The 18,834-nt window shown below is 42.4% G+C and overlaps 1 protein-coding gene across 8 annotated transcripts in view; it reads right to left on the reverse strand.

Moving 5' to 3' along the window:
• PHACTR1 (phosphatase and actin regulator 1) overlaps window positions 1-18,834 on the reverse strand; it is a 376,244-nt gene that overhangs the window by 60,340 nt on the left and 297,070 nt on the right. For all 8 annotated transcript variants that reach the window (XM_075826626.1, XM_075826623.1, XM_075826629.1 and 5 more), the window contains one exon: window positions 10,565-10,645. In XM_075826626.1, coding sequence (XP_075682741.1) covers window positions 10,565-10,645 — 81 coding nt within the window. The remainder of the gene's footprint in view (window positions 1-10,564; window positions 10,646-18,834) is intronic.

Genomic DNA, 18,834 nt, shown 5'->3' on the forward strand with positions numbered 1-18,834 from the left:
GCTGGGGCCGCAAATCTGGACCTCAAAAACTCAGGACAAGTCATTTGACGGGCCGTATTTGCAGTTTCACTAAACTGGTGAAATATTTTTTTTGTTGTGGATCCGTGAATGATGATTTCACACGAATGCACAACAAGATTTTTTTGTGGTTAAATGGACCGCAACTGATCTGTAGTTTTGCAGACCGCAAGCCAACTACGGTTGTATGCATGAGGCATTGGATTTCCTGGTCTCAATGAGAGTGAGAGACATAAAGGATGCTTCCTGGAATACATATAGACTTGATTTTTGGGTGTGTCATGTTATAATTCTGTCTTTGGATTGCACGATATGATAAAAGATGAAGATATCGAGTTGCTACTGCATGGAGAAAATATCTGCCGTTCAGTATAATGTCCAAGTCATTTCTGCATTCCTTGGGGAGCATTTTCTTTATGAGAAATGTCTTCAGCTGAGTATCTGAATTTGGATTCATACGCACAGTATGAGTTATAGCCAATTTTCCTTGTGCAATTGATAACACAATTATTCAATTCTAGAAAAAACTATGTAAATTGTAAGTTAATAAAATACTATTACAGTACAAATGGTACACTGTAAATCATTTGTACGCCGGCCCATCCGATTATGTGGTTATGGATAAAGAGTTCAAGCTGATTAATACTTCTTGATGCTCAGAGCTACACGCTCTAAGGGCACGACCACACGTAGCGGAATTGCTCTGGAATTCCGCTGCGGACAGTCCGCAGCGGAAATCCGCAGCGGACCTGTTTCTCCATTGCCTTCCACAGCTTTTTAGTTGTGTTCGTTTACACGTTGCGGACAATTCCGCTGCGTAGCATAGGCTGCGGTGCGGAATTTGGTGTCCGCAGCATACAATGGTTGTTGCGGACTTGTAGCGGACTTGTTGCGGACTCATTGCGGAATTTCTCCATTGACTTCAATGGAGATTCAAAATTCCGCAATGAAGTCCGCAGATGTTATGTAGATGTTATGTGTGCTGCGGAGCGTATTGGTTTTACTAACATGACATTTCTTCATTCTGGCTGGACCTATGTATTTCTAGGTCTACAGCCAGACTGAGGAAGTCAATGGGGCTCCCATAATTACGGGTGACTACGTGTGTGCACCCGTAATTATGGGAGCGTTGCTAGGCGACGTCAATAAATAGTCACTGTCCATCGTGCTGAAAGAGTTAAGCGATCGGCAGTAACTCTTTCAGCACCCTGGACAGTGACTTCCGATCACAAGATACATCAACATGTAAAAAAAATAGAAGTTCCTACTTACCGAGAACTTCCTGCTTCTTCCTCCAGTCTGGCCTCCCAGGATGACATTTCAGTCCAAGTGACGGCTGCAGCCAATTACAGGCTGCAGCGGTCACATGGACTGCCGCGTCATCCAGGGAGGTCGGGCTGGATGGCAAAAGAGGGACGCGTCACCAAGACAACGGCCGGGTAAGTATGAATTTCTGTTACTTTTACTAGGGAAAGGGCTGTCCCTTCTCTCTATCCTGCACTGATAGAGAGAAGGGAAGTACTTTCACCTCAATACGCAACGGCTAGTCCGCATCAATTTAATGCCCATTTTAGGCAAAGCCGCAACAGAATCTGCAACGCAGATTCTGTGCGGCATTGATGCGGACAGTGGCGGAAGAAATCCGCCACGTCTGGGCATGCCCTAATAGACACCAGTCTGGCTGCGTCTGTCAGAGCAGGAGTCAATCTCACAGAGCAGCTCTCTGTTCTGGCTCCCCCACTTTGACATCCATATGACCTAAAACGGAAGACGGATAGTGATTGTCTTCATAAGACAACCCCTTTAATATTTGCGATTATTAATTGTGGATATGTCATTTATAATATTACAGTTTATGCCACACACTGAACTGATTCTAAAACAACTTTGCACAGGCCTGCAGGAGGGTGAAATTCATCCAGTTTCTACATGCCACAAGGCCATAATATATTTAAAAATAATGTTGCAAATACAGTTTGTTGTTACAATAACATTTCTCCTTTTATTGCCAATTTGGCCATAAATAAATTTTTATATATACACATAAAATGTAATCCTGGTCTTTTTATTAAACAGGAATTGCATACAGCAAAGTATAAAAGATATATTAATGTGAAAAATACATTGTCAAAGGTGCAAATAGAATGGACATGAGAAGATCCAGCATGCCCAGTGAATCATCGGGATAAAAAAACCTGTATTGTACATTCCCATTAGCAAAAGAAAAGAGATATAGATGGCGCTATGCTCAACACGTAACTGCTTGTTAACCTTACCACAGCGACAAGTCTGACCGCCAACTGCACCATGGCCCCATTTACTTCAATGGGAGCTGTGTGGATATACCAGATACAGCACCTGGTCAGGAGTCATGCACTGTCTGAGGCCATGATCCTTTGTTTCAAAGATCATGGGGGTCCTAACGGCTGATGGTATATTTGGTGGAAATTTGACTTTATCTTTTAAGTGTTTACGACCATACAAACCCAAAAAACCCTTTTAATTGTGCCCCTGTAAATATAAAGGGACAATATCATCAGTCCTAACATCGTAGCTGGCCTTCCGTCACAGAAACCCTTATATTGGTCATAATGGATTCTGTTACTTTACTCAAAGGTTGTCATAAGGAAAGTTTACTCACTCTGAACTTGCGACTCCGCTTTCCAGCTCCAGAAAATGGAAATAATTCAGCAATTAAAGTCTTAAATCTTCCTTCTCCTTTCATTGAGTCCACAACATAATGTACGTGGGTACCATATCCCCAAGGGATTTCAAATATTTATAACAACTAAACTTTTTATGACTGCTCATCACAAATAAACAATATAGTTCATGCTAAGTAGAAAAAAATCAATTATTTTGGTTTAGATTGGGCAAAATATTGGAAATGAAGGTGTTTGCACTGTACCCTTTTTGGGAACCCGGATGGGGAAAGTTATGATGGGCATCTCTGTGCTTAATCATACTGCCCTTTTGCGCCTTTATTATCACATTATCATACCTCATTGGTAAAACAAAAAAATGTCCAAAGTAAACGAGATAATGAATTTAACCTCTGGCTTAATGTGGTTGTCCAGGATTAGAAAAACATGGCTGCTTTCTACCAAAAACAGTGGCATACTTGTTCACAGGTTGTGTGAAGTATTGCAGGTCAGCCTCATTCATTTCAATAGAGCTCTAAGCTGCAATACTACAGGCAACCTGTGGACAGGTGATGTGCTGTTTTTGAAAGGAAGTAACCATTTTTTTCTGGTCAATCCCTTTAATGGGTAATAGCTAACCATTGATCAGAGCTAACTAACTAACTAACCATTGATCAAAGCGATCTATCTATCTATCTATCTATCTATCTATCTATCTATCTATCTATCTATCTATCTATCTATCTATCTACCTATCTATCTATCTATCTATCTATCTATCTATCTATCTATCTATCTATCTATCTATCTATCTATCTATCTCATATCTATTTATCTATCTATCTATCTATCTATCTATCTATCTATCTATCTATCTATCTATCTATCTATCTATCTATCTATCTATCTATCTATCTATCTATCTATCTATCTAACTAACTGACAATTGATCAGAATCTTGTACTATTAAATGGAATTCTCCTCCTAGGATAGAAACACAGTACTAAATCTACCGTACAACCTGTAGAAAGAGAAAATAAGTTTTTAGACATCCACAGGATAGGTGATAAATGTCTGATTCCTGGTGGCCCCACCGCTGGGACCCCCGACCGATCACAATAACGGTGGGGGTCCCGAACTCCCTGTTCCTCCTCACTGCTTGACCACAAAGAGGACATTAAATGGAGCACCGGCGCAAGCTGAACCGCCTTTTCCCTTCAAGCTCCTCTTCACTGTGTGTAGGGAGGAATAAGGGGGATCTGGGAGTTTGGGCAAACAGTGGGGGTTCCAGAGGTGGAGCTCCCAGCGATTAGACATTTAGCACCTATCCACATTCCGGGACAACCCATTCAAGCAAGTTCAACCAGTTTTTAAAAAAACTTTCACATGGACAGTCCAAGATGCCCTAAATATATTGCTGCATCTTACCAACGGGCTTCTTGTTTAAAACTGGTGTATGAAACACCAGTCTTAGGCCCCATGCACACGACCGTGCCCGCGATTGCGGGCACGGCCGGCCGCTGAATGACAGCCGCATTTTCGGGCCGTGCTCCCATACAAAGTATGGGAGCACGGCCCGCAAAATGCGAAAGAACGGACATGTTCCATAATTCCCGGAACATTTCCACGGCACTGACACCCTTCCGTAGTGCTACGGAAAGGTGTCAGTGTTCAATGAAAGTGAATGGCTCCGTTTTTGCGGACCGCAATTGCGGTCCGCAAAAACGGAGGTTTTTTGCTGTCGTGTGCATGGGGCCTTAGTAAATTCTCCCCAATGTGCTTCATTATGCACCCTCCCCTACACACAACTCCCATTTAGCTATTCTTTACCTTCCATTCTTTTACATTTTCTTTTCTCCCACCCTCAGTTTTCCTGTACTAAATTGCCATGACTTGTTTTGGAATGTTTATCACCCAGCAGACTACTGGAATCCAGATCTTTTATTGATTGCAACCTGGAAGAATAACTTGAATACATTAAGTTTAATAAATAATAAGAAAAATCTTGCATTTTAGCTAATCTCACACATGAATAAACTAGAAGTGGCAGAGGTAAGAAAATCTGGGAGGTTATGAATAACAATACGCCGAGACTCCTTCTCCCGCCCGTATTTTTCTGATTTATCATTAGAGAAAACGTATTGCTGGTTCTCGTGAAATCTTAGCAAAGCCAATCCATCCGTCTTGTGGTGCTGCTACTTCTAATTCCAGAATATAAAGTTTACTCACAAACCATGCTTCAATGTATAGCTTCCTTTTCTGTCCATGTACAAAGAGATTGCGAGCATTGATCTGTATATAGGCCTGACACTGGACGCTAACACTATCGGTCAGACACTCGAGTTCATTCTCTTCTACACTGGTAGAGTAAAAACTTTTTAATTAACAACCACTTATCTTATTTCTCTATAATTGTCGATGATATTATAAAAAATAAAGAGATACATAACTTATATAAAACATAGCAGTTTATCTAAATTATATATACAGGCAGGTTTTAACCCCTTAATGACAAGGCCAATTTTCGGGTTTTTAATTTTCTTTTTTCCTCCCTGCCTTCCAAAAGCCATAACTCATCGACATAGCCGTATGAGGGCTTGGTTTTTTTTGCGGGACGAGTTGTACTTTTTTATGGCACCATTTAATGTACCATATAACGTATTGGGAAACTGAAAAAAAAAATCTTTGCGGGGTGAAACGGGCAAAAAATATCCCAGCAATTCCGCCATTGTTTTTGGGATTAGTTTTTATGGCGTTCATCCTGCGGTAAAAATGACATGTTAACTTTCTTCTGCGGGTTCATACGATTACGGCGATAACATATTTTTTTTTTAAATTAGTTTGCAGACAGGATGAAATGGCAAACAATAATATAGCACAGATGAAAGAAATCATGTTACATCACATGGGATACAGGAAAAAAAAAGGAAGGAGTAATCAGCAACATTCAAAACATTTTGTATTATTTTGTTTTGTTAACAAATCGATCAACAACAATAGAACCTGTTGTCTATGCCGTTAGAAAGCCACATATGTGTGAGGAGAGCAGGCAACAGTTAGAACAGTGAACCGTATAAGGTTAGTGACATGTGTCGTAAAACATAAGTTAAGGTTCCTCCACATCAAATGTCTTGGAGGTATCCAACCAGGGGCCCCATATTTGAACCCGTTAGTGACCGCCCCATAATGTTTTTACGGCGGCCACTAACGGGCTTTATTCCGATGCAATAGTCTTTTTACGGCGCTACATCGGAATAAATAAACAGAGCAGGGAGCAGTTAAATCTCCCTGCCCTCAGCTGCCAGAGGTAGATGAGGGCTGGGGGCGTCCCTGCTCGACCGGGTGAGATTGATATCAGTATCGATCTCACCCGTTTAACCCGTCAGATGCTGCGCTCAATAGCGAGCACCGAATCTGAGTGGTTTTGGAGAGAGGGAGGGAGCTCCCTCTCATCCCACTGACACCCGGCGATAAGATCGCCGAGTGTCTGTGTCTCCGATGGCAGCCGGGGGCCTAATACAGGCCCCCAGGTCTGCCTGTAGTGAATGCCTACTAGGTCATGCCAGAGGCCTGTCCGTTTTACACGGACAGGCATAATACACTGCAATACAGAAGTATTGCAGTGTATTATAAATGTGATCGGATAATCGCATAGTGAAGTCCCCTAGTGGGACTAGTAAAAAAGTGAAAAAAAAGTTTAATAATAAGTAAAAAAAATAAATGTTAAAAAAAATTAAAAAAACACTTTTCCCCCTTACAAACTGCTTTATTATTCAAAAACAAATAAAGTAAAAAAGTTACGAATATTTGGTATCGCTGCGTCTGTAACGACCCTGACTATAAAGCTGTTACATTATTTAACCCGCACGTTGAACGTCGTAAAAAAGAAAATAAAAAACCATGCAAAAATTGCTGTTTTCTTTGAATCCAGCCTTAATTTTTTTTTTATAAAAAGTGATCAAAAAATCGCATCTACTCCAAAATTGTACCGATAAAAACTACATTCAACTGTATCGGCGAAAAAATAAAGAAGTTATGGTTCTTCAAATATGGAGACACAAAAACAAATAATTTTGAAAAAAAAGTGTTTTCACTTTTGTAAAAGTAGTACTACAAAAACTATACAAATTTGGTATCGTTGCAATCGCAACAACCCACAGAATAAAGTTATTGTGTTATTTATACCACACGGTAAACGCTGTAAATTTAGGATGCAAAAAAGTGTGGGGAAATTGCTGTTTTTTTTCTATTCCCCCCCAAAAATGTTAATAAAACTTAATCAATAAATTCTATGTACCCCAAAATGGTGCTATTAAAAATGACAACTTGTCCCGCAAAAAACAAGACCTTATACAGCTATGTTGACGAAAAAATAAAAAAGTTAGAGCTCATTGAATGAGACGATGGAAAAACGTAAAAAAATGGCTTGGTCATTAAGGTCTAAAATAGGCTGGTCATTAAGGGGTTAAGGAATTTATCTGGCCATCTCCTATGCTGGTATACCAGTCATTCGTAGGTTACTACTGTATTTACAAGATCCTTCCACTGTGCAATAGAGGGCGTGTTATCAGCCATCCAGCGGATAGTTATAAAAACAAAGTTTCTGTCAAGAATATTCGCATGAAGTGTGGCCAGATCTCTTCATCTAAGACACAGAGTAAAGCGTTCTTACGTGAGATGGGTACAGGGGGTGGTAAAAGGGAGGAGAGGAAGTCACATACCCAGGTCCAAAAGGTGGAGATATATGGACAGTCCCACATAAGATGCCAGAAATCTGCGTCCAGACGATGGCATCTGTGACACTCCGTTGTGGGTATTCTACCCATTTTATGTAGTCTAGTCGGTGTCAAATAGGATTGGTGTATAATACAAAGCTGTATCAGTTTATTATTAATTGCCGGGGAAACCGACATATGAGAACTAAACACTGCAATTTTATCATCTGGGGTAAGATCTGGAATCTGCAGGAACCATTTATCAAATACAGGCAGCGGTATCGGAGTTATCTTCAAAGAGAGTAAATGAGTGTAAAGCGCTGATATGAGGCCCTTAGGTCCTTGTGACTTTAAAATACCAATAAGAGGGTAGTTAGATATAATACTATTGTTGGGCGGAAACAGAGTGGATGGCATGTCAAAGCTGGGCGTATCTATACCATTGTATGTGAGGGAACTGGTATGTCTCTTGTAACTGCGCGAGTGTGAGAAAGGAGCCCTCGGCAAAGACATCTCCAACCTTCCCTATTCCTAAATCCTGCCAGAAGTGAGGGTCTGGTATACTAAGTAGGGATGGCAGGGTGGGATTATTCCATAAAGGCAGGTCCGGGAGAATGGCAGTATAATGCAACATGTTTTTGGCGATACCATATTTATATATTTTTTTTGTTTTTTACCAGCTTCACTAAGAAAAAACGATTTGTTAAAAACAAAAATTGCTTTGTGTCGCCATATTCTTAGAGCCATAACTTTTTTATTTTCATCGATTAAGCGGCTTATTTTGTGCCATAAAAAAAGTTTTATATACTGGGCTTTATATACTAACTTTATTTAACTCTTTTTGTAGAATTACGTTTTGTGTGTGGTTGTGAAGATAAAACAGAATACATACAAACACAAGGATAGTATGTGACACAATTTTCAATTCGCTTAAAATTTTTCAACACAAAGATTGTGCAAAGAGTCTGTCCTTTACTGTGAGCGCTGAAGACGTCTTATAGGTTTTATTAAGCATAGGGTCAAATTTAAGAAAGTTCGTAGAAGTACAGTCTACCGAAATCACTAACCCATCTTTTCTAAAACTTCTCTTACCATACCTAGATAAATATTAATATATGTAAAATATAAAGGATTACTTTGCAGGAAAAAATGAACAGAGAGGGGAAAAAGCTACAAGCAACAGCAGCTAGCATTGGGAATATTAAGAATCCTTGAGACTTAGACGTTACACTGATTCCTAAGCTCAGGTGAAAGGAGTCCCTGAGTGCTGAAATGTAGAATTGCCCATATCCGACTGACATTAAAGATATCACAGTTTTCCAAAATTTAAAAGCACACCAAAACATAGATAACATAAGGGGCAGAAGAATACCAAATGGTGAGGGTCCCCCATTAGCATTATCCTATACTATATACTATGTACTGAGAATCTGCCTAGTTATAGCCTAAATATATAGCAATAAGAAAGAAATAATGTATCGCTGCATAACTAGGCAAATTTGCCATTCTAAAACCTGCGAAAGTTGTGTGACGGCCACCATGCTAGCGGTAATGTCGGACATACAGTTTATTACCTAGTTTTTCCAATAACAAATCTTTGAATTTTTAAAAATTTGAGTCAAGAGCTTAGTTAGAGGGGTTTTCCCAACCCATCCACTCATCACCTATCCACAGGAAAGGTGATAAGTGTTTGAACACTGGGGGTCCCATTGATGGGACCCCCACCGATCAGGAAAACAAGGGGCCCGAGTACTTTGCATGAACCGGTAGATCACGCAGGAATGTGGCAGCTACATTCATTCTCTATAGAGCTGCCGTAGCCAAGCTACTTTGTCCAGTAGTCCCATTGAGAATGAATGAAGTGGCAATGAACATGAGTGACCTGCCGCTCCGTCCATGCATAATTTGTTGTGGTGCGATACCCAGCTAATAGTCCTATTTTTCGCAAACTAGCACAAAAGGCTACTACATTTTTAGAGTCAATTAGAAAATTGGTGGGGATTCCATTAACAGTGTCCTATATCATGTACAATGTACCTTACAGGGAGTAGTTTAGGATAACTTTCAGAATAATCTTCTCTTAAGTGGATTGTCATGTAGATATTTGGTTAGGTATACATGTCTTCATGGAATTCAGCAGTTTGGAGTTTGGATAGATTAGACTTTGGATTCTATGGAAAATTGACATTTTGGGCATGCACTAGAGATTTTGAACAGCCAATTTAGACCATTTTCTTTCGACTGTCGGAGTGTTTTTGTGACACGAGTGAGTGTAAGAGGCAGATATCTGTGGGAAAAGTTGATGTGCTGTGTTGGATTTTTTTGCTCAACAGAATCCCAAAGAAGGCCACTGATCAAGGCAGAGAGTCTTTTTAACTTCTGGTGCTGTCGTCCGATACAACAACCTTCGCAGACCAACTATGAACAACAAGTCATTCAGAAAACAGGCGTCCAAAATCCCTAATGTAAGGCAAGCTTTAGTTATGCTAAGCATGTCATATGTCGTCACGGTTATTGTGAGTTCGTACACTGTAGTGTTTATTTTATAACTTGATGGTTATGAGTCACGTGGAAAGCGTTTTTATGATAGCTAGCAAACAGACAGGTCCTGATGTATGAAAATGGTCTCTGAGAAATAGCAGTCTTGTTATCTTTAACAACCAATCACAGTACAGTTTTTAGTTTTTGAACTGCGCTAGACATATAAAATGTGGACTATGATTGGGCTATAAGGCCACTTTTCCCCTGAAACAGTTTTGAGACAATGGGATCTGTGGTGTATTGGTTGTTTTCCAGTACAGTTCCAAATTGTATCTCTTGAAGAGTCTTCCAGAATTTGCTTTTGGAGCATTTTGCTTTGAGAAAAAAAAAATCTACAGTATGTCATATACAGATGGGCTGATTTATCAATGGATCCAAAATCTACAGTCACTTTAGTTAGTGCAGGACCTGACACAAGGATTCTCTCTTTGGTGTACCACCCTCTAATGCCCTGCACTAGATATAAGACAGTGTATCAGTTTTGTGCGTCCATCAACATGAGGATATCAATAAGAAGTAAATATTAACTCAGCAACATAATACAAAACAGTGAAATATATAATAAATATTTCAGAAAAAAGGGGAATCTGTATTTGTGCAGCAAATCTAGCAGCTTATCCCTCTAGATACATGGGTAATACAATTTACCTTTATCATAGATCTCCTTTAAGACTCCTCTCTTAATGAGTTCCTCTCTGCTCTGTCTCATTGAGATTTTCCGCTCCAGTGCTGTGAAAAAGAGCAGAATGAAAGAATTATAAGTCATGCATTCATTCTTTTATTAAATTTACCAGAAAATTATAAACAAACACAGAGGGTAAAATATATGCTGCTATCAAAGACTGGGAAAATACCATTAATAGAGTGTGAATTTCAGAAAAAGCAATAAGGTGGTCAGCAGTTGGTTCATCTCTAAAATCAGATCAATAAATCCAGACTGGATTGTAAATCATAGCATTCAATACAGATTTTTAAACTGATTGGCATGGCATTTTTAAACCTGCTGGTATGTAAGGCCCCATGCACACGATCGTAAAAACGCCCGTAATTACGGGCCGTAATTACGGGCCCATAGACTTCTATTGGCCACGGGTACCTTCCCGTTTGTGTACGGGGCCGTTGAAAAATATAGAACATGTCCTATTTCAGGCCGTAATTACGGCACGGGCAGGCCCATAGAAGTCTATGGGGCTACGTGTGTGCACCCGTAATTACGGGAGCGTTGCTAGGCGTCGTCAGGGGATTTAAATTTTTGAATAAAGAGAAGCAGAGAAAATGGCGTCTGAGCGATCATGTGACCCTTTTAAGGGGGTTGGACATGATTGTGACAGGTTAAATACGGGTTAAAAACATGTGACAAAGGACCCGTTTTTACGGCCAGTATTTACGGGAGGGGAAAAATACCGTCGTGTGCATGGGGCCTTACCTTGTAACAGTGCAGATGTCTTAGGGTATGTTCAGAGGGCCTATTTTCAACCTTTTTTCGGGCCGTAAACACCCCGAAAAACGTCTGAAAATACGGGGGCTGAACGCCTCCAATCATCTGCCCATTGATTTCAATGGGAAATACGGCGTTTCGTTCCCACGGGGCGTTTTTTAACGCGCCGTTTGTAAAAACTCAGTGTAAAAAAACTCCCCGTAAAAAAAGAAGTGCATGTCACCAGTGGCGGATCATCATTAGGGCGCTTTGGGCGACCACCCGGGGCCCAAGGCTCCCAGGTGGCCCATGGCCGCCCGAACCGCACATGACCACACGGACCCCCTCATACTTGGTGGCGCCGCTGGCACTGGAGTGGGCCTCAAGTCTCAGATACAAATGAATATTATAGGCTGCAGGTCACGTTAGGCCTGCAGCCTATAAGGCGCTGGGAAGCCTCCCTGCTCAGGCCGGCGTAATGAGGTACTGAGCATGCGTCTAGTCCGGAGGATTCATATGCGTCCAGCTGGAGAGGTCGCCACGGGGCAAGGTAAGTAATATATATATATATTTTTTTTAGGTGGAGGTAGTACTGTGTATATATTCAAGGAGGGGGGGTGGGGGAGTGCTCCGTTACACTATATACAAGGGGGAGTGCTGGGTGGCCCTATATACAAGGGGGAGGGTAGCGCTGTATGGGCCTATATACAAGGGGGAGGGGAGCGCTGTGTGGGCCTATATACACAAGGGGAGGGGAGCGCTGTGTGGGCCTATATACAAGGGGGAGGGGAGCGCTGTGTGACACTATATACAAAGGGGGTGGAGTGCTCTGTGACACTATATACAAGGGGGAGCGCTGTGTGCACTATATACAAAGGGGGAGCGCTGTGTGCACTATATACAAAGCAGGGAGCGCTGTGTGCACTATATACAAAGCAGGGAGCGCTGTGTGCACTATATAAAAAGGGGGAGTGCTGTGTGCACTATATACAAAGTGGGGAGCATTGTGTGCACTATACAAAGGGGGAGCGCTGTGTGCACTATATACAAAGGGGGAGCGCTGTGTGGACTATATGCAAGGGGGAGCGCTGTGTGCACTATATACAAGGGGGGAGCGCTGTGTGACACTATGTACAAAAGGTGAGGGCTGTGTGGCGCTATCCACAGCGGTATGTGTGTTGCGCTCTTTACAGGGGGGATCTGTGGAGCTATTTACAAGAGGGGGAAGGCTGTATGGCGCTATCTATAGGGGCTGTGTGTAACCCTCTCTACGGGGGGGGGGGGGGTGGTGCTAGCTATAGGGGGATGTGTGATGTATACAGGGGGCTGAGGGTGGCACTATGTACAGGGGGCTGTGTGTATGTGGTGTTTTACAGTGTATGGTATTATTATATTCAGGCGCGCAGTGTTTGGTGCTATTATATTTAGGGGCACAGTATGTGGCACCATGATAGTTTTATTTTCGTTTATAGGTGTGGAAATGTTGGAAAAGTGAGGAGCCGAAGACATCTGACATTCTGCAAATTCTACAGAAATGGGTCATGGCCGGGAGAAGTCGTCATGAGCTCTGGACCGGACGGAGAAGAAAAGAGGAAAAAAACTACTAGAATCTGAGACGTCATCACCTGTGAGTCACTAGATTTATAGAGAATCTGTCACCTCTCCTACATGTTTATTATAGGAAATCATTGTATTTCACAAAAAGTCTTTCTGCAGTCCAGGACTAATAGACAATTCTCCTTGTCAGGAGGATGTGTCCCTGCACAGTGTGATCCTGTCAGTATGTAGGGACACAGCCCTGTGACAAGGGGAATCCTAACACCCATTTGTTAATGCTTGCCCAAAATGGTAGTGTTAAAAATAGTTACGGCGCAGCAGGGCGGTGGTGCGGAAGGGGGGCCCAAGTTTGGGTAACAGCCCAGGGCCTATAGTCTACATAATCCGCCACTGCATGTCACTTCTTGAGACGTTTTTTGAGCTCTAAAAACGGATGTAAAAAACGGCTGTAAATCAGAGGCTGTTTTCCCTTGAAAACAGCTCCTTATTTTACAGCCGGTTTTTGTTAAGCGTGTGAACATACCCTTATAGGAATTCTCTGGAATTACCTGTAGTGCTCCAACATAAAGTAGTTGCAGATTGTAAAAAAAACAACTTTCTCTACCCCCAACATAACCATATTTATACTACTCCCAAAGAAACTTCACATAGAATCCATTGTCTGTCTTCAGTAAGCTCCTTAGCTCCCACTAGTGGTGGCTGTAGGAAGCCAGAATGTTATAATTTATAGTGATTGATCCACTGGATAACTGCTTATCCATATGTCCTGCTCCAGCTTCTCCCAACATTGACAACTCCTCACTGGAGATTTCAGCAGGTAGATGTACATCTGTCACGACCAAGGGGATGTGGACCCACTGGGCTACTCCACCAGTAGTATCAGGAGCACAGCTGGAGTCCCAGTTGGAGCACTACTAGCGCTCTGCCCGGGACTCCAGCTCTGGGGTTGTCCCTGACATCCCTGTCCATATATGAACCGTGATCTCAGGAGCAGAGCTGAAATCCTTGGCAAGAGTGCTAGAAGCGGCTCTGCTCTGGGACTCCAGCTCTGGGCAAGCCTCTGACATCACTGTCCATATATGGACACTAATGTCAGTTGCTTCCCCAGAGTTCCAGAGCAGAGCCTATACTAGTATCCTGCTCTGGGACACCGGCTCTGTGGTTGCCCCTAACATCACATTCCGGTCCAGGAGGATCCCCTGACGTCACTCTGTATGGACAGTGAGATCAGGGGCTCCTCCAGCAGAGGAATCCCTGGCAAAAGCGTCAGCAATGCTCTGGCTGGGGATTCCACTCCTAGAGGGAGCCCCAATGGAGATGTTTAATGGGTGTGTGTGTGGCACTATCTACAAGGAGTGTGTGTGCCATTATCTGCAGAGGGCACTGTGGCACTATCTACAAGGGGTGTGTGGCATTTTCTACAGAGGGCACTGTGGCAGCATCTACAGAGGGCGCTGTGGCACTATGTACAAGGGGTTTGTGTGGCAGTATCTACAGAGGGCACTGTGGCACCATCTAGAGGGCACTGTGGCAGCATCTACAGAGGGCACTGTGGCAGCATCTACAGAGGGCACTGTGGCAGCATCTACAGAGGGCACTGTGGCAGCATCTACAGAGGGCACTGTGGCAGCATCTACAGAGGGCACTGTGGGTGTGTGGCAGTATCTACAGAGGACACTGGCATTATCTAGGGGTGTGTGGCAGTATCTACAGAGGGCACTTTGGCAGTATCTACAGAGGGCACTTTGGCAGTATGTACAGAGGGCACTGTGGGTGAGTGGCAGTATCTACAGAAGACACTGGCATTATCTAGGGGTGTGTGGCAGTATCTACAGAGGGCACTGTGGCAGTATCTACAGAGGGCACTGTGGCAGTTTCTACAGAGGGCACTGTGGCAGTATCTACAGAGGGCACTGTGGGTGTGTGGCAGTATCTACAGAGGACACTGGCATTATCTAGGGGTGTGTGGCAGTATCTACAGAGGGCACTGTGGCAGTATCTACAGAGGGCACTGTGGCAGTTTCTACAGAGGGCACTGTGGCAATATCTACAGAGGGCACTGTGGCATTGTCTACGGGGAGGGGGTGTGGCATTATCTACAGAGGGCTCTATGGCACTATCTAAAAAGGGGCTGCCCAATCTTGACATTTGTGTGCCTTCCAAACACTGCCAACTGAGCCGCCGGACTGCATTTAGCAATACTTAAAGAGGCTCTGTCACCAGATTTTGCAACCCCTATCTGCTATTAAAGCAGATAGGCGCTGCAATGTAGATTACAGTAACGTTTTTATTTTAAAAAAACGAGCATTTTTGGCCAAGTTATGACCATTTTTGTAGTTATGCAAATGAGGCTTGCAAAAGTCCAAGTGGGTGTGTTTAAAAGTAAAAGTCCAAGTGGGCGTGTATTATGTGCGTACATCGGGGCGTGTTTACTACTTTTACTAGCTGGGCGTTCTGATGAGAAGTATCATCCACTTCTCTTCAGAACGCCCAGCTTCTGGCAGTGCAGACACACAGCGTGTTCTCGAGAGATCACGCTGTGTCGTCACTCACAGGTCCTGCATCGTGTCGGACGAGCGAGGACACATCGGCACCAGAGGCTACAGTTGATTCTGCAGCAGCATCAGCGTTTGCAGGTAAGTAGCTACATCGACTTACCTGCTAACGCCGATGCTGCTGCAGAATCATCTGTAGCCTCTGGTGCCGGTGTCCTCGCTCGTCTGACACGATGCAGGACCTTTGAGTGACGTCACAGCGTGATCTGGCAGAAGCTGGGCGTTCTGAAGAGAAGTGGATGATACTTCTCGTCAGAAAGCCCAGCTAGTAAAAGTATTAAAAACGCCCCGATGTACGCACATAATACACGCCCAGTTGGACTTTTACTTTTAAACACACCCACTTGGACTTTTGCAAGCCTCATTTGCATAACTACAAAAATGGTCATAACTTGGCCAAAAATGCTCGTTTTTTAAAAATAAAAACGTTACTGTAATCTACATTGCAGCGCCTATCTGCTGCAATAGCAGATAGGGGTTGCAAAATCTGGTGACAGAGCCTCTTTAAGTAGGAAAACTGGATTGTTGAAATAAGCATGTGGAGAAATCTCGAAAATATCCATTAAGTTTAAACCTAGCGGTAGTATTATAGTAATGTAGTATTCTAGTAATAGAGCATTATTATAGTAGTTCAAATAACTAATTGATTAACAATAATTTTTTATTGTATAAAATTTTAAAGTAATGCGCCCGTCAATTTCACATTTTTTCTATTTGTGGCCCAATTAACCGGGCCGAGTTTTAGACCCCTGCTTTAAACTATGGTTTTATAATGGTATGCCGGGGAATTTGGAGCTTTGTAACAGAAAATGGAGCTATGTCCACTTTAAAGATATATTATGAAATTAATCGGATCACCATTGTGGATTTTTAGATTTAGAAAAAAAAAATTATAGATACACTTTTACACTATCTTTTTATTATGAGAGGAGTGACATTTTAATAAACATGTCCCAAATATACATCAAATTATGTCTGGGAATCTTGATGGAGTAAGATTTTACTTGCCGCTATAGAGGTAATAATAACATTAAAAACAGGCAAGTCATGAGAATTGTTTGGAGAACCGATCCAGTGCCCCTTGTTTATTAAGTTGGACTCCTAGCTCCACATCAGTGTCAGTATTTTCAGCAACACTCTTTTATGTAAAAATCAGTGCGGCAGTAAACTAGTAACAAGAAGCTCAATTTCTGGATTCTTCCAAGACATCAGACACCTGCATAAATAAACAATGAGCTGCACACACATCAGAGGTTCCAGATTGTTATATGAAGATTGTCAGAGATATGCTCGACATAGTGGCTTACACCAGCACTATCTCTTAAAGCAAATTAAAGGTCATCCTTTTGACAAAGAGCCATTTGTCAGAATAGGCACTAAACAGCCTTACAAAGTGCAACCAGCATTTCTAAATACTCCTCCAACCCCCTCCTCCAAACACAGAAGACTCTGTATCTCATCCCAATGTTCTTTTTCTTCATAGCAAGAAACAGACACGATCACCAAAGTGGAAAACAATGTTTGTTTTCTATTAGATCAAATATTTACAACAAATGATCAGGTCAAGAAACACGATGCTGCAAAACTCTTCTTCCTCCCATATTTCTAAGGCCTCATGCACACGACCGTAGTGTTTTTCTGGTCCGCAAATTCCAGGACCGTGTTCCATGAAATGTCATCCGCAGTTCATCCGTATGTCCTCCCCAGTTCATCCGTATGTAATCCGCAAAATGCGGATGAAAAATAAAAAGCCTAGGTAAAACATGATGACGACAGAACTCATTCCCGGTCGTCGCCTAGCAACACTTCCGCAAATCCGCAAAACTGCGGATGACACACGGCGGTGTATCCGCAATTTCCACGGGCCCATTGACTTCTATTGGCATGTCCGCACCGCATTTGCGGCCCATAATAGGACATGTCCGTAGTTTCTGCGGCACGGATGTGCGGACATGCGGAGAGCCGTGAAAACACGGATAGTGTGTATGGGCCCATAGAAATGAATGGGTCCGCAATTTACCCGTGGATTTGCGGTTGAATTGCGGACGCAAAAACACGGTCGTGTGCATGAGGCCTAATAGTCGGATAGTAAAAACCCTTAGGCCTCATGCATACGACCGGAGTGGTGTGCACGGCCTGTGATTTGCGGCTTGGACGGCCACAGAGTGTCATCTGCGGGCCACCCGCAAATAACGGGCCATGCACATTCATTTCAACGAGCCCGGACCGCAAAATGCGTCCCATATAGGACATGTCCTATGTTTTTGCGATCCAGGCTCCTGCCAATGCACGGACTGTGGAAACCACGGTCGTGTGTATGGGCCCATAGAAATGAATGGGACCGCAATTCACCCGCAGATTTGTGGGTGAATTGCGGCCGCAAAAACACGTTCGTGTGCATGAGGCCTAGGTATGAGATTGTCAACCACCTGGAGGCAGGGACCAATGTCAGTGGATACATTTTATACACAGCACTGTACAATATGTTGGCACTAAATATATATATATATATATATATATATACATATATATACATATATATATATATATATATATTTAGATGGGATAAAACCTTAGACTAAAGTAAAAGACAGAAAATTTTGGAGAAACACTACCTGATCGTACTTAAATATGTGGTGCAGAATTGATATGACAGAGATCAACACAGTTGTGATATTTGTTCTAGAACATTTTATGAGAGTGATATTATGGACAATTATGCAACCCTTGAATGATAGCATCTCATATTCTGCCCACACAACATCTGATCAGTAATCTATTAAACAGAAAGGTCGCAGGCTGCCCAAATATTCTTTATATAATTTATTATTATTATATATGGTGTAAAATGTAGGCAATGTGATTGATCAAAATAAAGGTCTATGTAAGTTATCTATAAACTGCGAGTATTTTAATGCGCCATGTGGCTGCCTGATCAATATTCACGCCAATGAGTAGGTTAGTATGATGATCCCCTTTATAATGCTGTATTATGTTATTTACTACAGTGCTTTTATTTATACTATAGTAACCCTCCGCTAGCACATTATCACATTGCAAACACAATTGCGCTTTAATGCCTAATACATGTTGCTTTCAATTTTAGTCCTGCATAGCACGACACATTAATAGTAGAATGAGTGAAACTGCATGACAGACCTCTCTATAGTATTTTGTGCCTTTTTATATTTCTATACCACTGTACTAAATGGAATCAAAGCTAAAAACCTCGTCCTCCATTCTCAGCTGCATCCAGTTACATGGCACTGCCTCATCCAGCAGACTCATTGGGAACGCTGATGTTACGACTGGACTTACTACAGGGTGCTATGAATAACGTCTCCTCCGCAGCTTAGCCTCACACGGATCACCTGCACGTCCAGAAGAAA

The sequence above is a fragment of the Rhinoderma darwinii genome, chromosome 5, assembly GCF_050947455.1.
Source record: "Rhinoderma darwinii isolate aRhiDar2 chromosome 5, aRhiDar2.hap1, whole genome shotgun sequence".
NCBI classification, from domain to species: Eukaryota; Metazoa; Chordata; class Amphibia; order Anura; family Rhinodermatidae; genus Rhinoderma; species Rhinoderma darwinii.